Raw genomic sequence first — 20,056 nt, 5'->3', positions numbered from 1 at the left:
CGGAATTGGACTTAAAAATCACTGTCACTCGAATCAGAGACCAACCATGGATCGCGCCTTTTTAAAACTTGTATGGGGATTTTCAATTCGGCGGACAAATCTGCATCACGGCTCTAAATCACACACATGCTTTTAAACTTAGGCGACTTGACTTTTTAAACTTAGAAAGAACTTGTAAAACCAACTTTAGTTTCAAGGAGGAGATTTTTAAGACGTTTCTTGTCTACGTTTTACTAGTACCCACTGTCTTTTCACCGTCTCTTTCATGCACCTGTATCTGTTAACCCCTCTACAGCAGACATGCAGGAAAGAGAGGTGCTCCAAAGTCCTACCAGTTACCCACGCGCTTCACGCTCCAACAATGTCAAGATCCTTCTGTGAACAAGAATCCCTGGGTCCCTAAGAAGCGCAGGGCTCGTGGAAGCCTTGGCAGCCCCAGACCTTCCCAGCGGCTCTGCCCGATGCTCAGCCCTTCTTCAGGGCTCACCGTACCCCTCAGAGGGGGTCTGATTTCTGCTCCCTCGCCAGCAGCCAACCTCGCGTCCTTAGCGTGTCAACACGGACAGGCCTGGCCCATGACAATCAGAGAAGTTCCCCTAAGAACTTCAAGACCCTCAGAGCAAAGACACAGAATCCTTTGCCGCGACACCAAGTTGTCTGTCAACGACCAAGTGTGGGGTCCCACAGCGGCTGCGGCGCACACCCCGCGGCCCTGCCACCCGCCCGGCCAGGCCTCAGCGGGCCCGCAGCTTTCCGGCCGCCCGAGCACCGGAGCACAGCCCGCCACGGACAAGAATCAGGGAATTAGGGAAAAGCAACAGCTCTTATCAGCATCCCCAGAAACTGAAAGCGGTTAAAAACGTGTCTGTGGACAAAGGCCGCATTTGCAACCATCTAGAAAGCAGCCCCTGAGGAGTAAAATTAGCATTTCATTTCCTCGACAGCAGCCTCGGTTGTTTTTTTGTTTTTGTTTTTGTTTTTGTTTTGTTTTGCAAACAAAGTAAACGGTAACTTCACGGAACCAGAGGCGCCAGCGGAATGGCCGGGCCGCGACCCGACTGCCCCCGGGGAAGCCCCCCTAACGGCCGCGCCCCCTCCTAACAGGTCCCAGCTCCTCGACGGCCTGAAAAGCAGAGTCGTGCTGGGAAGTGCCCAGTTTTCCCCCAATTTCAAGGTGCAGACTCCAGAGCGTGTCGGGAGGCGTCTGCGACGTGTGGGGCCGCCACACCCACGGCGGCAGGGGAGTCCCTGCGGCCCAGAACACATCTGTCTCCTCAGGCACCTCAGCGCGGAAAGGAAGTCTCCGGGCGGCCATCGGGGGGATTCAGATTCTGAGTCAAGAAAACGGAGGTTTCGGGTCGCGGCCGGGGCGCGCACGGGGGCGCGGCCAACCAGGCGGGGGTCCCGGGAGGGCGCGCCGGCCCACGTGCGGGGTCGTGGGGGGGTCACGGGGGTCACGGGGGTCACGGGGGGCGCTGCGGCCCGGGCCCACTCACACGCGCGGCAGCTGCAGCGGCGGCGCCCCGCGCCTCTGGAACACGCCGTCCACGAACACGCCGTTCTTGCCGAGGCAGCGCAGGTAGAAGTCGCCGCCCGCGTCGGGCCCCGGCTGCGCCGACGGCTCCGGGGCCGCCCCGCCATGGCCGCCGCCGCCCGGGGGCGTGAAGATCTCGAGGTGGCGCCGCGAGATGAAGCTCGAGTGGCCCATGCTCACGTCCACCGAGCCCTGCGACGAGTTGCGCCCGATGGTCACCGAGCGCTTCTTCATCAGGTACTCGAACTCGCGGCCCTCGAGGCGCGCCACGGCCCAGCCGCCCGGCGGGGACCCGCCGCCCGCGCCCCCGCCGCCCCCGGCCCCGCCGCCCGCGGGAGGCCCGCCCGCGCCCGGGAGCGCCGCGGCCGCCGCCATGGGCCTGCGAGGGCCCGGGCCGCCTTCCGCCGCCGCCGCCGCCGCCGCCACGGAGCTGAGGGCCGCGCGAGGCCGCCGGCCGGCGAGCGACGAGCGGCGGCGAGGGGCGGGACACGCGCGGCGCGCCGCGAGCCGGCGGGCGCCGCGGACGGACGGCCGCGCTGGCCAATGGGCGCGCGCGCAGCGGTGGGGCTACCGCGGCCGGCCAATGGGCACGCACGCCGCCCGGGAGCCCGCACGTCCTCCGCGGCGCACGGCGCAGGCGCGGCCCCAGCGGCCTGGAAAACCCGGGGCGGAGCGCGGCCGGCGCGGGGCTGCGGGGGGCTGGCCGCGCGGGTCGAGGTCGAGGTCGCGGCGGGGCGGCGGCCCGGGTGGCGCGCGGGGGCGGGGAGGGGGGGGCTCCCGGCACACGGAGCTGCCCGAGCGCCCGCGGGTGGCACCGCGGCCCCCCCCCCCCGGCGGAGCGCCGACTTGCCCCCGCGGGTCCGCGCCCACGGCTCAGTACACGCGGTCGGAGTGTGGAAGCGGCCAGCGGGAGCCTCGGGTTCGCGGGCGAGCTGCGGGGGCGCCTGGCCGGCCGCTGGAGGTCAAGCCCCGCAGTCGGGGTGCGGGTCGCTGGAAAAGCGCGTCCTTCAGGAAACAAGGCGCAGCACCCGCAGGCCCAGGCAGGCGGCCTGCCCGCCGCGGGCCCCGCCGGCCTCCCCCGACGTGCGGTTCGCAGCCGCGCACAGGCCCGCGACGGGGAGGTGCTGGAGCCTCGCACGGATGCGTGTCCGCGGCGTCCTTGCACGTGGTCACACGCCCCTCGACGGAAAGCCGGGTCATGCCGGGTCATGCGGAGCAGCAATGGTAGGGGTCACACGGTCCTGAGAACCCCCCCCCCCAGGTGCGGGGACACTCAGGGCGCCAGGTCAGAGGCTGCACGGAGCCGCGAGCCCACCGGCAGCTCGGAGCCATCGGCCTGCGTGCGAGGAGGAGGACCCGACGGCTCGGCGCGGGGCGCAGGCGGCACGGAAGACGCCCGCGAGGCAGGCAGCCGCTGCTCCCTGCGTCGGGGACCCGAAGGCAGGGATGTGCAAGGCACACACGGACCCAGCCTTACCAAGACTTGTTCTTCCATTCAGGTGTGCGCCGAGCATCCAGGCTAGTCCAGACGCAGGGGGAGAAGAGAGCAGATGCTTACGCAGGCGCACACCTGGAGTAAGTGCGGACGCCGAAGAGCGGCAGGTGCTGAGACCACGACTATTGTCCACGCAATGGATGGGAGCAATATCGGTGTATATGTCGGTTTTGATCAAGACTAAAAACGAGGGATCCCTGGGTGGCGCAGCGGTTTGGCGCCTGCCTTTGGCCCAGGGCGCGATCCTGGAGACCCGGGATCGAATCCCACGTCGGGCTCCCGGTGCACGGAGCCTGCTTCTCCCTCTGCCTGTGCCTCTGCCTCTCTCTCTCTCTCTGTGACTATCATAAATAAATAAAAAAATTTAAAAAAAATTTAAATCTGCTTTAAAAAAAAAAAAAAGACTAAAAACGAGGGACGCCCGGGTGGCTCAGTGGTTGAGCGTCTGCCTTCAGCTCCGGACGTGATCCCGGGATCTGGGATCCAGTCTCACATCGGGCTCCCTGCATGGAGCCTGCTTCTCCCTCTGCCTCTGCCTCTCTGTCTCTTTCTGTCTCTCATGAATAAACAAAATCTAAAAAAAAAGAAGACTAAAAACGAGTATATTGGAGATTTATCTCTTAATAATATGGGCTTTTTTCCAGGGCTTCCCCCCCCCCCAACACCTAGTCCAGGGCTTTTTTCCTCCCTCAACACCTAGTTCATATATCCGGTGATGAGAATTGCTGGAGTGAGGCAGGGCACAGAACCAGTATTCCCTATTTTTCATAACTGTATGCACATTAGTAAACATAACTAGAAGTTTCATTAGAGTGACCTCACACTGTTCTTTGACCCTCTTCTAGTTGCAGGTGGTACGTGAGGGTTGAAACCTTGTGGGACTGGGAGACGCTGGGTCTTGGTGCAGCCAAGGCAGCACTGAAACACCACCAACACCACGCCCTAGGAATAAGGGCTACACACCAGGAGTAAAGATAAAGCAAAATATTTCAAATGAAGAGCTCATTAAATTTTCTGAACACCAGAATGGACACACTAAAGAGGATTTTTCAACTCAAAGTTCCGTCAGTAGAAATCATCTGAAAACAGAAAAAAAAAATAGGACGAGAAAAAAGATAACAGAAAGGAATATTAGAGACCTATGGGACAAGATCAAACGGTCCAGTGTGTGTGAAGTTGGATGTCTAGAAGGAAGGGAAAAGAAATTGGAGCAGTAGAAATATTTGAAAAGAGAATGTGTAAGAATTTTACAAATTTGTAAGAGTACACTGACCTACAAATCCAGAAAATTTAGCAAACCCCAACGAGGACAAATTCAACAAAAAACACTTGGAGGCATATCACGGTCCAACTTCCAAAGGTAAAAATAAAAGTCGTCAAAGGAGGGCAGCCTGGTGACTCCGTGGTTGAGCATCTGCCTTTGGCTCAGGGCGTGACCCTGGGGTCCTGGGATCAATTCCCACGTCCCGCTCCCTGCACGGAGCCTGCTTCTCCCTCTGCCTGTGTCTCTGCCTCTCTCTCTGTCTATCTCTGTCTCATGAATAAATGAATAAAATATTTTTAAAAATTATTTTTAAAAAGTCCTAAAAGGAGAAAAAATATTTTTTAAAGTTTTATTTATTATAGAGAGAGAGCACATGGGGGAGGGCAGAGGGCAGGGAGAGGGAAAATCCCAAGCAGGACCCCTGCTGAGTGTGAAGCAGCACGTGGGGCTCAATCTCAAGGCCGCCGGAGTTCACAACCTGAGGTGATGACCTGAGCTGAAACCAGGATTTGGATGCTCAACCGGCTGCACCACCCAGGTATCCCTAAAAGGGGACAAATATTTAAGAGACTCGTTACGTTCAGGGAAACTTCATTGAGAATGACTTCTCAAAAGCAGCGGGCCCCGGAAACCAACAGATGGCACCTGCAAAATGCTAGCGGTCACACGGTCCTTGGGACTAGTACTCAATACCTAACAAAAATATCCTTCAAAAATTAAGGATGTATTTAAATTTTAACATCTGTAGTAAAAGGCATTTCAGGGGCACCTGGGTGGCTCAGTGGGTGAAGCATCTGCCTTCGGTTCAGATCATGACCTCAGGGTCCTGGGGTCGAGTCCTACATGGGGGTCCCTGCTCAGCGGGAGCCTGCTTCTCCCTCCCCCTCTGCCCTCCCTCGTGCCCGCTTGCTCTCTCTCAAATATATAGATAAAATCTTAAAAAAAAAAAGAAGACATTTCAGATAAACACTGAACACTGTCACCAGAAGACCTGGCCTTCAGAAAAATACTGACGTTCTTCAGGCCTGAGGAAAGCGACCCCCATGGAATCCCAGATCTGCCCTAAGGAATGAAGGACACCTGAACAGGATGACACGGGTGACTCTATGAGACATTCAAGGGATCCCTGGGTGGCTGAGCGGTTTGGCGCCTGCCTTCGGCCCAGGGCGTAATCCTGGAGTCCCGGGGTCGAGTCCCACATCAGGCTCTCTGCATGGAGCCTGTCTCTGCCTCTCTCTCTGTGTCTCTTTCTCTCTCTCTCATAAATAAAAATTTTAAAGTCTTTTAAAAAAGAGACATTCAAAATAATTTCTTGAAAAGATTATCCGATGGCTGCTCAAAGCAGATTGTAAAGTCACGTGTTGTGGGTTTTAGAGCAATGGTGTGCAGTTCTGAGCCACACCAGGACACGTCCCGTACAGGAGCCGCCGCCGCAGAGGCCTCGCGTGCGCTTCCAGTGTGGCTGGCGTGAATGAGGAGCTGAACTGCAGAGTTGTACTTGGTTATAACTGATGTAACTTGACGTTTAGCTGGCCACGGGTGGCTACTGGCTACCAGGGCAGGCAATGCAACCCTCAGAAATAAAAAGGTCGCAGGAGAACAAAAGGTTAGGAGGCAGGTCGGTGTTATTTCACTGTTGCATGGTCGATCGAACGCTGTATGATTTCAAAGTGAACTGTAATTCCCAGCTCAGCCGCAAGTATAAATGTATATATTACATATGAGGTCCTGTAATAGCTACATATTAAAAATACAATAGAGGAGACCAATAGAATTATGAATAGTCCAATAGCGAGCAAGAAAGAATAGACGCAACAAATACAGAGCAAGGTAGTGGCTTTAAACCCAACTGGGTCAATCATATTAAATGTAAATGCCTGGACCACTGCAATTAGAAGCCAGAAACTTTGAATGATGACTTCACAAAACACGCTTTCGATCTAAAGACCAAGACAAACCAAAGGTACGAGGATGGAACAAGAAGCATCACCCAGACACACATCCTGTGATTGCTGGTGACACCGACATGAGACGAGGCCACCCCCTGTCGGGACCGTTAAGGGACAGGGTCAGCTCAGCAGGAACGTGCAAAAATCCCAAGCGCGTGTCAGAACCGAACTCCCAGGGTGCCCGCGGGCTCCGTCAGCGGAGTGTGTGGCTCTGGATGTCGAGGTTGTGGGCTCGGATCCCCACACCGGGTGTGGAGATGACTTAGATGAAATCTAGAAAAAAAAAAAAAAACAGAAGCAACATAACTTCCGAGTGTTCAAAGCAAAACTTGACAGAACCGAAATGAGAGAAGAACCCACAGATGCAGTTCAAGATGTTAACACTATGTAGTTACTCGAAGGAGCCAGCAGAGAAGTCCAGAAGGAAAGGGCAGCAAAGGAGGCCTGGCCCGTCCCGAGTTACCATCGGGCAGGCTCGGCTGGACGAGGTGCCATCAGAAGTGTGAGTGTGTGCGGCGTGCCAGGTGCTGAAAGGACTCGTGGATCCTGACTCAGGCCGTCCTCGTGCCCCACGTGCACCTGACAGATGCTCCGCGGCCGGCGCATCACCCTGGGCCGCGGCGGGCACAGAGAGGCAGGCTCGCCCCAGATCCCCGGGTGGCGGGGGACAGGGAGGCCGCTCGCCCCGGATCCCCTGGGCCACGGGGGGCACAGCCTTGCGGGCCCTCCACCACCTCCCTGGAGAGCCGAGAGGAAGGCCGCCCCTACGGGCCGCTCACGGCGACAAGGGGTGCTTGGTACGTTGCAATCGTGAATTGCCGTAGCTCCTAAGAGACAAAAATTCAGAGACCATCCAGCTCTGCAGTGGTCTCATTTAACAAACGCGAGCACCCTGCGCTTGGAAGGCCTGTGCCCTAAGGATATGCCCCACGCCTCAGCATTTCTCCCCGACCTGCAACACCGTCCCCGGGAGAGCGCCACACCCAGCAGAGGCCACGTCCCGCAGAGACCCCCGTGGCCAGCTCTCGCCCACATGGCCTCGTCCTCCCACTGCTCCCGAGCGGCGTCACCCACCAATCCAGTCGCCTCCTGACGTCGTACACACACTGGGCACCTGAACAACTCGAAGGCCAGGGCACAGCTCCCAGCACAGCCAGTACTGGGTACGACGTGACTCCCTGGAAACCGTACTACTAGCCCAGTGTTGCTTGGAAGCCTTACCAATAGCAGTTGATTAACAATATGTTGTACGTTAAATGTTTTATGTACTGTATTCTCACCAAGAAAATAAGCAAGACTAAAAAACTGGTGAAATCATAAGAGAAAACAAGTTGGTGGGACGCTTGGGTGGCTCAGCAGTGGAGCCTCTGCCTTCGGCTCAGGGCGTGACCCCGGGGTTCCGGGATCGAGTCCCGTGGCGGGCTCCCCACAGGGAGCCGGCTTCTCCCTCTGCCCGTGTCTCTGCCTCTCTGTGTGTGTCTCTCAAGTATAAATAAAAATAAAATCTAAAAAAAAACCCCAAAAAACAAAAAACATTGCTACTACATTGTATGGGGGAAAATATCCACCTGTAAGCGGACCTACGTGGTTCAAACTCATGAGGTGCAGGGCTCCTGGCCCCAGGATGTTGTAACCTGTGTGTAACAGTTGTTGGACATTTAGTAACTGATGGGCTGGTGATGTTTCTTGCTGCCTTCCTTTCGTGGTTACTTAGTTTCTGTGATGTTAGGTCCTATCTCCTCAGCTGCAGAGACTTCCATTTATACTTTTCTTTTTTAAAAAAGATTTTATTTGGGGATCCCTGGGTGGCTCAGCGGTTTAGTGCTCTCTCTCTCTCTCCTCTCTCATGAATAAATATTTTATTTTTTATTATTTTTTAAAAATAAAATCTTTTTTTAAAAGCTTTTATTTTTTTATTTATTCATGAGAGACACACACAGAGAGAGGCAGAGACACAGGCAGAGGGAGAAGCAGGCTCCCTGCCGGGAGCCCCATGCGGGACTCAGTCCCAAGACCGCGGATCACGCCGTGGGTCGAAGGCAGGCGCTAAACCGCTGAGCCCCCCAGGGATCCCCTATGCTGTAAATTTAAAGAGTATTATCATGGATGTAAGTACTATATTCAATAAAGGACAAATTTCACATTTTCTGGTTTTCTTCTTTCAGAAACACCAGTACTACACTGTAAAAAATCATCACCATGAGCTCTCTGCTACGCAGCCTTCTGAGGATGAACTGTTGTGGTTGATTAAACACCCTGGGCTCGGGGGCAGGTGTGTTCGTCGTCCATCAGCGTCTGCACAGCACCCGGCAGGCAGTAGGAATTTCATACATTTGTCACATTGCTGCACTGAATTGAGGTCTACTTGATAAAGAAATCCTAATTTATATGATTATGAAGTTTCAAATAGTTGTGATACAATCACAACACCACAACCACCTGACATCAAAAGCTTACTGACGCACCTCCTCTTGTGGACCATTCAGGAGGAGTCTGGCGGTCTCTTGGTGCCCATAAGCGTAATAACAATATCATTTTTTCACTGTCATGATATATATGGAGAAGTACTTGCCAACATAGAGCTCACCCCAAGTGCTGAAGTAGCTACACTGGTATAGATTCTTAAACAAAAGCAACAGATACTTGAATATTGATTTGCTAAACTTCTGCCCTGTTGGATCTGTAGAGTAAGCATCATCCCAATCAAAACCTCAGCTAGGGATCCCTGGGTGGCGCAGCGGTTTAGCACCTGCCTTTGGTCCAGGGCGTGATCCTGGAGACCCGGGATCGAGTCCCACATTGGGCTCCCAGTGCATGGAGCCTGCTTCTCCCTCTGCCTGTGTCTCTGCCTCTCTCTCTCTTTCTGTGTGTGACTATCATAAATAAATAAAAAATTAAAAACACCTTAGCTGGCTTTTTTTGTAGAAATTGACAATCCAATTTTCTTCTTGTTTTCTTTTTAAGATTATATTTATTCATTCATGAGAGACACAGAGAGAGAGAGGCAGAGACCCAGGAAGAGGGAGAAGCAGGCTCCATGCAGGGAGCCCGACGTGGGACTCGATCCTGGGATCCTGGGATCACGCCCTGAGCCGAAGGCAGACGCTCCACCACCAAGCCACCCAGGCGTCCCAGTCTTACGCATTTCCATATGATTATGAAAATTGGGGGCACCTGGGTGACTCGGTGGTGGAGCGTCTGCCTTCGGCTCAGGGCGTGACCGCAAGGTCCTGGGATCGAGTCCTGCATCAGGCTCCCCACATGGAGCCTGCGTCTCCCTCTGCCTGTGTCTCTGCCTCTGTGTGTGTGTGTGTCTCTCATGAATAAATAAATAAAATGTTTAAAAATAAATGCTAAATTTTATAAAATAGGCAAGAGGCTTGAGCAGCTACTTCATGAGTATGAATGGCCAGTAAGTGTGTTAAAAGTGTGCAGCATCATTAGTCATCAGGGAAATGCACATTGAAACCACAGACACGGCAGGACGGCTAACGTTACTAAGCCCACCGTCCACAGGTGCAGATGACGATGTGCAGGAACTGCAGCCCTCACACGGGGTCAGCGGGACGCAGCACGGGGTGACCACGGTGGGAAGCAGTTTGGCAGCTTCCTTGTGACGCTACACAACCCAGCCGTCCGGCTCCCAGGTACTTCCCCACGAGAAAGCAAAGCCCGTGCCTACAGGATGGCTGCGACGGGAGTCTTCACGGCAGCTTTATGCAAAATAATCAAAACTGAAGCAGCCCGGGGCGCCTGGGCGGCTCATCGGTCAAGCATCCAGCCGCTGATGTCAGCTCAGGTCGTCATCTCAGGGTCGTGGGGTCGAGCCCCATGTGGGGCTTCGCACTCGGCGGGGAGTCAGCTTCGGCCTCTCTCCCTCTCCCTTCCCTCCACTCGCTCTCTCTCAAATAAGTAAATAAATCTTTAAAAACAAACAAAAAGCCTGAAACAGCCCCAGTGTCTTCGACAAGTAAGTAAACCAACCACGGCGCATCCACGCGACAGAGTGGCCAGTGAGGCGGGGCTGCCCCCCGAGGCCCGGCCGCACGTCCCCGGTGCCGCCTCTCACGCGTGCCTCCGGGCTGCGTCCCGAGCGGACCGCAGGCAGTGTCCTGAGTTTCCACAGAAAGGTAATTAGGAGCCAGCAAGGTGCAAGGTGTACAGGCCTCTGACCGGCCAGTCGCCGATCTAGAACGCGCCAGCGCACAGCTGTCCGTCCCTGCCCTGCGGGCGAACAGAGGATCCACGGAGACGTTCACGGCCACCCGCGGTGGGCAGTGGCATATCTCCTGGGGAAGAAGTGGACGGTGGGTGTGTAGCGTGGGGCGCAGCTGTGGACAAGGCGCCTGGTCACCAACAGAGTCCACGGCCATATTCGCCAACTGCTACCAGGAGCTACTCCCATTTCTTAGGATTCTGTCCTTTTCCATTTAAGAATTAACGTCTTACTTTGCCATTTCAATTTAAAATTACATTTTGTTTTTTTTTAATTTTTATTTATTTATGATAGAGAGAGAGAGAGGCAGAGACACAGGCAGAGGGAGAAGCAGGCTCCATGCACCGGGAGCCCGACGTGGGATTCGATCCCGGGTCTCCAGGATCGCGCCCTGGGCCAAAGGCAGGAGCTAAACCGCTGCACCACCCAGGGATCCCCAAAATTACATTTTGATTAAGGTTGGAACACATAATTAGATCACTTAGAAGGTAAAAATTGGTAGTTTTAACTTCCATCTGATTTTAGGAGAGAGTGAGCTTTATAGATGAATAACACATCCATCTCTAATTGAACTTCATCCTAAACAAATGAGAGCTTCAGAGATGAATCTGATGATACCAACTTTTAAAAGAAAATCATTAAATTATTGATATTAAGTGGACCTGAAAGTGTGTGTTTCTAAGGCCTCCTTCATCCAAGTCTCTTCTCCGCAGACGACCCCCAGGAGTTCCGGAGATGGGGGGAGGCGGGTCCCCACCCCGCATACTCCAGGGGCAGGCTCGACGGGTGTGTCAGGTGCGCGTCCTGCATACGTCGTGGAGCTACATGCCTTTACCTGCCTGGTTAAGGCAGTGCCCCCCAGGAGGTGACCAGGGGCGGGTGGGCCCTACATGAGTGGCCCCACACGCCCCCCAACCACATGTACGAGCTTGACAAGAGCACTAGGGATGGCCTGGTCGGGGCGGGAGTGAAGGCACGCAGCACGTGGCCCTGGCGGTGCCCAGTGACCCTTGGCCGGCCGGCCACAGACCCCCTAGCACGAAGGTCCAGGGGCCCCCCCTCCTCCGGGCCACCTTTCTGAATCTCTGAGCCGACGCTGGTGTCCTCCAAGGTGCAAAACGCAGACTGTGGGACAGACGGGAGTGAAAGCACAGCTGCGGGGGCCCTCGGCTCAGGTGTGGCCCCGGGTCCTGGGATCGAGTCCTGCCTCGGGCTCTGCTCCTCCCTCTGCCCCTGCCTCTGCTTGTGCGCTCTCGCTCTCTCTGTCAAACAAATAAATAAAATCTTTTAAAAAATTAAACAGCAAGCCGGCGCTGGTTTCTGAACAGAGGGACCTGCTGCCCAGCCGGAGCCCCCGCTGGTCCCGCCAGCTCCTGGGAGGGGAAGCAGGGGTCTGAGCGCACACGCCTCCTGCCTGGAGCCGCAGCAGCGGCGGCCCCCTCCGCGCCCCCCCAGGGGCCAGCCCCCTGACACCGCCCTCGCCTGGGGCGCAGTTGGGGGGTGACCTTACCATACTGATTCCCACGGTGGCCCATGCGGAGACCGTCCTGAGTCTGAGACTCGGCCGAGGCCCGTCCTAAGCCTGCGGCCTGGCTGCGTGGGGCGCGTGTGCAGCAGCCGGTGCTCGTCGGGGAGCCCAGCGCGGGGCCGCCCCCAGGCCCTGAGCCCGACCCGAGCCCAAGGCAGAGCTGCGGCGACCGGCCTCGGTTCCCCCCGCGCCTGGCCAACAGGCACCCGGAGGCCTCGGCGCCCCAGAGGCCATTTCGTGCTCACGGAGGCCGCGGCGCTGCCTGCAGGAGCCGGAAGCCCGAGGCAACGGCGGTCCTGCCCCCAGGACCGCGACACAGAGAGAGAAGCCCACGGTTTCAGAAAGCGGGCAAGGAGGAGTTCTGACACCGGAGAGCGAACGCAGGGTGAGGAGAGACTAGAAGAATCTCCAAGGCTCTGGGCTGCGCGGGCTCCCGCCAACCCCCAGGGGACACTGTCAGACCCGGCGGCAGGGCAGGCCCGTGCCCGAGATGCCACGGCCCGGGGACGCCAGCAGCACTCCCCGGGGGAGGAGGCGGAGCTCCCCGGAGAACCTCGGGGGTCCCCGGACCCGCCAAGCTGTTCTCCGGGGGCCACGCCGATCCACGTTCCCAGCAGCTGCGCAGGAGGGCTCCTGTCGCCCCACTTTCCACCACGGGGTGCGGCAGCCGCATTAGGGGGCGCACTGTGGTCCCCAGGCCCAGGACGCCCGGCATTGTGTCCTGGGCCGACCGGCCACGATCAGAGCAAGGGACTCTTGGCCCCTGGTGGTGCTTTCAGGACCAGTGATGGGCGTGCGTACGTGCCGACGGGGCCTCGGTGGGGAGGGGACTCGCACCCAGGATGGGGGAGGTGAGCCTGTGTGTGGGGTCACATGGGGGGCTGGACCCCAGGCTGAGGAGAGCTGGCGACCCCAGGGGTAGGTCCCCTGCTCAGCTGGGACGTCCACGCAGGGCCAACCCCGGAAGGCAGGCGAACACGGCCCTGCCCAGGGGCCTGCGTGACGGAGGTGCCTCCTGGCGTCTGCAGCGCATCCCCGGAGCTGTGCTGCCCAGCTGCCCAGGTGCTCACTGGGCCAGAGGCTGCCCACAGGGCCCTGTCCTGCAGCCGCACACACAGGAGCATGTCGGGAGGGGACAGGCTGTGAAGGTGTGGGGTACTGACCAGCAGAGTGCAGCATCCCCGCAGCATCACACACCAATCTTAGCATATCTGTAGCATCTTGTCCCAAATCTGGAAGTGTCAGAAGAAATAACTCTCGGACTGGTAGCGACTCAGCCAAAGGGCCTAAAGAAACGTGTGTCCCAGTAACACAACTCCACACGCACAGCACAGTCCCGTCCGGGGGCGCAGTTTCGCCATCACACCGTCACAGATCCCAACGCCGCGAGGAGCAATTTCAAAACGCTTTTGAGCTGCCCTGTTAGCCTTAAGTTCAGACTAACTTTGCACACTTTAGAATTACTGATCATAGGAAGTCCAAACATGACCGGAAGGAAATGTGTTACAGAAAGGAGAAGCTGAAACAAAAAGTCTCGTAGACAATTCAAAAAAAAATCAAAAGTGTATCACAGGGGAAACCAAAAACACTAATGGTCAAAATCATGAATAGCTAAGAAAATATGGATAAAGGAAATGACACAGAAATGGAAGGTATTCCGAGACCCAGGACACCCCTAAACAGGAAGCAAAAAAGCAGAAGGAAAGAGAAGCAGAAGGAAGATGGTAACGGACGGGAAGCCAGGATGCCGCCCGCCAGCAGGGCGCCCCGGGGGCCCAGAGCCCCCGACTTTGAGATCTGTGGACTTCGTGGAGTCCTCTGATCCTGCGTTATACCTGTTACCATGAGTGAGGATTCCCCCAATCACATATAAGGAAAAAATCCACATTTTGGATCATGATCCCATTTACAGAGATCAAGGTAAGGTACAATCGGCAAGAGATGCTTCTCAAAACGTTTCGAGTTTTTTTTTTTTTCAGTTGTCCTGCATCTATTTAAAAGATTTTACATAATCTCTGCACCTAATGTGGGTCCCGAATTTATAACCCCAAGACAAAGAGCTGCATGCTTCGGTGACTGACCCTGCCGGATGCCCCCGAAAGAAGTGCTTTTAACAGGAAGACAGCTACTTCGCGGTGACGAGCTTGCTCCGAGGCCGCAGGTCGCCTGTATTGTTTGCTTATAATTAGTTTCAACACAGACGCGTCCTCAGAACCGCCCCAGTCCCGAGACTCCACAGGCCCGCAGACCCATCACAGGAAAATAGCAGGATCGTTAAGGAGCGGACACGGAACACACGAGGTCCAATTCGTGAGGAGGAGTCACGGGGAAGTGGCTTCCCTCCCTTCCTGGTCCGACCTGGAATCCTGGCCAGCCCCACACCGAGGCCGCCGCACAGCCCAGGCCAGTCCCTGCGCCCAGGCGCCCGGAGCTCCTGGGGACCGTCGGGGACCGTCAGCTCCCGCAGGCGCCCTGGCCGCGCGGACAGCAGTGCCGGTGGGCCCGGCGCACCGCCAAGAGGCAGGCAGAGCTGACGATCTTTTCTCTAAACTACTAACGATCTTTAAGAAAGGAAAATTTGGGGGATCCCTGGGTGGCGCAGCGGTTTGGCGCCTGCCTTTGGCCCAGGGCATGATCCTGGAGACCCGGGATCGAATCCCACGTCGGGCTCCCGGTACGTGGAGCCTGCTTCTCCCTCTGCCTGTGTCTCTGCCTCTCTCTCTCTCTGTGACTATCGTAAATAAATCAAAAAAAAAAAAAAAAGGAAAATTTGATCGACTCCGCGTTCTATCCGCTCCATGAAAACAGCACGTTACCACATCTTTGTCAAGAAGCGAGATCCGCATCAAAACATGTAGAAGAAAATAATAAGAGGTGCGGCAGGCAGTGGGTCGGAGAGGGTGTCACTGACGGCGCGAAGGCGGCCGCGCTCATCAGCCCGGCGACGTGGGCTTGTCGGCACTTCTCCTCCCCGCCAACCGCACCTCCATGCCTAATTGTCAATTTTTCATAAAATTGTGAAAGAAAGGTGCTGTGACGGGCACAGGCTGTGACCTCACTGTCCTGTGCTGGTGTAGGTCCTCCGTGACCCTGACCCGCAGGTGGGTGACCTCCGTGACCCTGACCCGCAGGTGGGTGACCTCCCTGACCCTGACCCGCAGGTGGGTGACCTCCCTGACCCTGACCCTAGGGCAGGTGACCGCCCCGCCCCCTGACACTGACCCGCGGGGCAGGTGACCTCCCTGACCGTGACCGTGACCGTGACCCGCGGGCGGGTGACCTCCCTGACACCGACCCCGACCCGCGGGCGTGTGACGCCCCCACCCTGACGCGCCGCTGGGCGTGCCCCGAGGGGTCGGTGGGGCGGTAAAGGTGGGGGCGCAGAGTCTACGCTGCCCTGGTGGCGAAGTCACTAGACGAGCCCCCACGGACCCCGGCCGCGCGATCCCACCGCGCGATCCCACGCCCCGCGATCCCACCGCCCGCCCACCGCCCCAGCTCCCCGCGAACGCGCCCCCGCCTCGCCAGGTGCGCACGCGCCGACGTAGGCGCGCCGGCGAGGGGCGGGGCGGCAGCGCGAGGGCGCGCGACGCGGACGGAGTGTGAGCACGTGACCCGCCGCCCACGTGACCGCCGTGGCCGAGTCCGCCGACGGGCGGGGGCGGGGGCGGGGGCGGGGGCTCGGACCGGCGCGGGCCGAACAAAAGGGCTCCTGCGTGCGGGCGGACCGGGCTGCGCGGGCCGTGCTCCTCCCCGGGGACGGGGCGACGTGCGGCGGCCCCGCGGCCCTGTGCCCTCCCTCCCGGACGGCCGCGCTGCGGGAGGGACGGCGCCCGGCGCGGCCTCGCCCGTCTGCTGCCGGGAAAGGACCAGGAGGGCGCCCCGGGACCCCCGCGACCCCGCAGCCGGCCCTGCGGATTCCCGTCGGCCCCTCGGTCATCTGAGAGGAGCTCGGGCCCCGTGGCGGGAAGTCCCGCCCCATCCGTGTCCGCCTCGCAGTGGCCCCGCCCCCGTCCCGCCCCCTCCGTGTCCGCCTCGCAGTGGCCCCGCCCCCTGTCCCGCCCCCTCCGTGTCCGCCTCGCAGTGGCCCCGCCCCCGTCCCGCCCCCTCCGTGTCCGCCTCTCAGTGGCCCGCCCCTGTCCGCCCCTCCGTGTCGCCTCGCAGTGGCCCCGCCCGCCCCTCCGTGTCCGCCTCTCAGTGGCCCCGCCCCCGTCCCGCCCCCTCCGTGTCCGCCTCGCAGTGGCCCCGCCCCCGTCCCGCCCCCTCCGTGTCCGCCTCGCAGTGGCCCCGCCCCCGTCCCGCCCCATCCGTGTCCGCCTCTCAGTGGCCCCGCCCCCGTCCCGCCCCCTCCGTGTCCGCCTCGCAGTGGCCCCGCCCCCTGTCCCGCCCCCCCGTGTCCGCCTCGCAGTGGCCCCGCCCCCGCCCTGTGCCCCCCGCCCCCCCCCCTCCGCGTCCCGGACAGTTGCGCCCCGGGTCGGTCACCCCTCGCTGCGTGGCCGGAGGCGGCCTGACACGCGGGTGTAGGGACCGTGTCCGCCGGGCGGAGCCCTTTTGACTCTTTCAGGAGCCGGAATCTCGTCCCCGTCCGGCCCCCCGAGGGCTCCGTCCCAGTCCCCGCGCCTGCGGGTCCCCGCGGCCACCTCTCCGCCTCCGCCCGCACGTCTCGGCTCGGCCCCGTGGGTGGCATCCAGGCGCCGTCCCTGCCCCCCGCCCCCGGCCGCCCCTCTCGAGGCTCTGGGCCCAGCGCCGCGCCCAGGCCGTCTCCCTGCCCTGCTCCTGGGCCCGGTCGCCGCCCGGCCCCCAGATCCTCACGAGCCGGCGGCAGGGGCCGGAGGGCGGCGAGCGGGGTGCAGCCGGGGGGGGGTGCCCGCGGGGAGGTGAGCGAGGGGGGACGGGCCCGGCCTCCCCGCCTCCTGCCCGCTGCCCGGTGGCCCCGCTGCCCGGTGTGGCCCCGCTCCAGCCCCGCCCCCGGGTGCCCTCGCCGTCGGCGGGTCCCTGCACCTTGCGCCCCGACCGCTTCCTCCTGATGCGCCCCTCGGCCTGAGACAGACGCCAGCCACGCGGGAAGGGCCCTACGTGCCTGTTACTTGAAGAGGTTCAACGTGAAAGATAGTTTTGCTCAAAGGATTTTTATTGAGAATGTTCTTGGGGGAATAGCTCATACCTCGTTGAAAGGGCAGGGTTTGGGGGCCCCCGGGGGCTCAGCGGTTGGGCGTCTACCCTCGGCCCAGGGCGTGACCCCGGGTCCTGGATCCAGGCCCGCATCGCGCTCCCCGCAGGGAGCTGCTCCTCCCTCTGCCTGGGTCTCGGCCTCTCTCTGTGTCTCTCAGGAATACATAAAATCTTTTTTTTTTTTTAAAAAAGGGCAGGGCTTTATGGGTTGTTGTTTTTTTTTTTTTTTTTTAATTTTAAACATGAGCAGCAAGGTGTCAAAATGCTTGAAAGCGGTTTTGTGTTGGGGAAAGCGCTTCACTGGGCACAGAAAAGAAGCAAACCGAGAGAAGGAGTAGAATCGACAGAAAACTCCCCTCAGCGTGTGAGCTACAGCCCCTTCCCGGTGCCCGGGACTCGCATGGTTCCTGCCGGGGGCGGCGGGCGCTCTGCCGAGGAAGGTGGGTTCCTGACGTCTTGGGGTTTGCTTGTAACAGCTCGAGAGGACACGGATTCCGAGTTTCTTTCCTCAAGAGGCTGAAGCAGGGAAAGCAGAAGTCCAGTTAATTTATAAGCGGCGCTTGCCGTGCCCTCTGCCGGCCCCTGGGGGCTGCCATCGCCTTCCCGGTGGCCCCGAGGGGCTGGGACCAAGGACCTGCCCCAGGTGGGCGGCAGCAGCAGAGTGGCGCAGCGGGAGCGTGCTGGGCCCATAACCCAGAGGTCGATGGATCGAAACCATCCTCTGCTACCTGCTCTTCTTTTCCTGGTGGTACCCCAGGCCCTCCTGTCACTCCCGGGCCCCTTCCACGGCCCCATCCGGGTGTGTGGCATCCATGGCAGCAGCCGGTCCCATGGTGTAATGGTCAGCACTCTGGACTCTGAATCCAGCGATCCGAGTTCAAGTCTCGGTGGGACCTGTACAATCGGTCTCCCTCCCCTGGCTCGTCTTTTGATCCCCACTTTGGTTTCCCTTCTTCCGGCTGCACTCAGGCCAAGGGTGACGCCGCAGTGGCCCCAGCGTCTTGTGGTTCTGTGGTGTAATGGTCAGCACTCTGGACTCTGAATCCAGCGATCCGAGTTCAAGTCTCGGTAGAACCTGCCTCACCTGTGGCCCTTTTGTGCACCCCCCGCCAGTCCCCAGTCCTGTGCGATGCCACCGTCACCAGGATGGTCCGTACCTTCCCAGATCGGGTTCCCCTCTTTCGGGCTCCGGTGGAGAGCCTGGCTGCAGCCCCCTTTTTCTCCAGTGGCTCCTCCGTGGCCACCTGTCCCCCACCTATTCCTTGTGTGTCCAGGCAGCCAGGCCCCCTCGCCCTGCGCTCGGCTGCCTGCGTCTTAGAGGACGTGGTCTGGTGCGGGGGCTGACTCTGAGACCTCCGGTTCTCCCAACCTGCCTTTGAGGTGCCCGGGACTCCCCGCTCCCACCCCTAGGCACCCCTCCCCAGGGGCCCTCCAGGCGAGGACCGTCGAGCTGGGTCGTATGGGCGGCTCCCAGAGCTCCTGCTGCTTCCCCAGAGCGAGCACCTCAGGGCCCTCCTCATCTCCGTCTTTTTAACACCCACTTCCTCTCTAGCTCCGCTTTAAAAAGGGGAGACCGAGAGGGGCGCGTCGTGTCGCAGCCGAGGAACCGCTGCCTTCCTTGGTTAGAGCGGACTGAAGGGTCAGTAAGGGGCGGGGAGCCTAAGTCTGCGTCTGCCTCCCGTGACCTTGGGCAGACCCCGCCGCTCCCCGGGTGCATTCCAGCTCGGCTGCCCCAGAGTGATTTCAGGCCTGGCCCGCGGCTGTGGGAGCCTGGGCCTCGGCCGCCTCCTTCCGTCCTCCCCTGGTCTGTTTGGGGCCCAGGTGGGGGCCCCGAGGAGACTCCCCCCCCCCCCGTAGCCCGAGGACTCCCCGTGATCTGCTGCGGGTGCCTCTCATCTGCGCAGGACTGCTTGGATACAAAAGTGCTTAACCATCGTCCTCCAAGGAGCTGTTGGGTGCTGCAGGTGGTTCACCCGTGACGCAAACGTCCTAAGGAACCTTGTTCCCGGGGCACCTGGTGGCTCAGCGGTGGAGCACCTGCCTTGGGCCCAGGTCGTGACCCCAGGGTCCCGGGATCGAGCCCCGCATCGGGCTCCCCGCAGGGCGCCTGCTTCTCCCTCTGCCTGGGTCTCTCAGGAATAAAAATGTAAAAAAAAAACGTGGTGGTTGTACTTGTCCGCTGGGCTGCCGTGCGCGGCGCTGCTCGGGAACGCTTCCCCAGAGCGAACTGCCAACTGCTCGAGGGGCCTGCTCTCCTCACGGACCCAGGAGCGAACGTGTAGGTCTGTGCTTATCCGTGCGTGAGCGTGTGAGTGCTCAGAAGTGTGTGTGCATAGGCGTACGTGTGCATGGGCGTGGACGTGGATTCAGTTTTATTTTTTTTTAAATTTTATTTATTTATTTATGATAGTCACACACACAGAGAGAGAGAGAGAGAGAGGCAGAGATACAGGCAGAGGGAGAAGCAGGCTCCATGCACCGGGAGCCCGACGTGGGATTCGATCCCGGGTCTCCAGGATCGCGCCCTGGGCCAAAGGCAGGCGCTAAACCCCTGCGCCACCCAGGGATCCCCGTGGATTCAGTTTTAAAGTAAGATTTCCACCCTGGCACCGGCTCCTCTTGTTTTTGAAACGTCTGGCTTATCCTCATTCAGAAATTAAGTGCCAGCCTGTCCCAAAGGGACACCCGCGCTCTGCTTCCCTGAGCGGGAGAGCCGAGGCTCCGTGGCCGTGGCCGTGGCCATGGCCAGGTGCTCCGCCTCGGGCTGCCTGCGCCAAGCCAAGGCAGGGAGGGAGCCGGGTGGGCTGCCCGCCTGGGCCGCGGCTCCTCCCCTCCCCTCCCCTCCTCCTAGTGGTCTCTACACTTCGGGCCAGCAGCCCAGGCCGCAGAGCACCCTGC

The 20,056-nt window shown here is 59.3% G+C and overlaps 2 protein-coding genes and 3 non-coding genes across 5 annotated transcripts in view; 4 read left to right on the top strand and 1 right to left on the bottom strand.

The window, feature by feature from the left end:
- FOXK2 (forkhead box K2) overlaps window positions 1-1,909 on the bottom strand; it is a 71,362-nt gene extending 69,453 nt beyond the window's left edge. The window contains exon 1 of the mRNA XM_055320344.1: window positions 1,497-1,909. Coding sequence (XP_055176319.1) covers window positions 1,497-1,909 — 413 coding nt within the window. The remainder of the gene's footprint in view (window positions 1-1,496) is intronic.
- Window positions 1,908-3,619, top strand: LOC129503138 (translation initiation factor IF-2-like). Its single transcript, XM_055315113.1, has 3 exons — window positions 1,908-2,095; window positions 2,172-2,937; window positions 3,034-3,619. Exons 1-3 carry the CDS (start codon window positions 1,908-1,910, stop codon window positions 3,055-3,057), a joined length of 978 nt encoding a protein of 325 aa, XP_055171088.1. The 3' UTR covers window positions 3,058-3,619.
- A 14,194-nt stretch (window positions 3,620-17,813) lies between these two features.
- Window positions 17,814-17,885, top strand: TRNAM-CAU (transfer RNA methionine (anticodon CAU)). Its single transcript has one exon. It is a non-coding gene; the product is annotated as a tRNA-Met (tRNA).
- A 97-nt stretch (window positions 17,886-17,982) lies between these two features.
- Window positions 17,983-18,054, top strand: TRNAQ-CUG (transfer RNA glutamine (anticodon CUG)). The gene has a single exon. It is a non-coding gene; the product is annotated as a tRNA-Gln (tRNA).
- A 109-nt stretch (window positions 18,055-18,163) lies between these two features.
- TRNAQ-CUG (transfer RNA glutamine (anticodon CUG)) lies at window positions 18,164-18,235 on the top strand. The gene has a single exon. It is a non-coding gene; the product is annotated as a tRNA-Gln (tRNA).
- Window positions 18,236-20,056: the final 1,821 nt, after the last annotated feature.

Source organism: Nyctereutes procyonoides, unplaced genomic scaffold (genome assembly GCF_905146905.1).
Source record: "Nyctereutes procyonoides isolate TBG_1078 unplaced genomic scaffold, NYPRO_anot_genome, whole genome shotgun sequence".
Taxonomy (NCBI): Eukaryota; Metazoa; Chordata; class Mammalia; order Carnivora; family Canidae; genus Nyctereutes; species Nyctereutes procyonoides.
Note: the sequence above shows the minus strand (reverse complement) of the source record. Positions and strands in the feature narration are given on the sequence as shown.

Excerpts from the sequence above, each read along its gene's own strand:
- LOC129503138 (XM_055315113.1), top strand. The coding sequence starts at position 1,908 with ATGGGCCTGCGAGGGCCCGGGCCGCCTTCCGCCGCCGCCGCCGCCGCC. Across the intron at positions 2,096-2,171 it reads CAATGGGCGCGCGCGCAGCG|GCGCGGCCCCAGCGGCCTGG; the intron begins GTGGGGCTACCG and ends CGCACGGCGCAG. Across the intron at positions 2,938-3,033 it reads GCACGGAAGACGCCCGCGAG|GTGTGCGCCGAGCATCCAGG; the intron begins GCAGGCAGCCGC and ends TCTTCCATTCAG.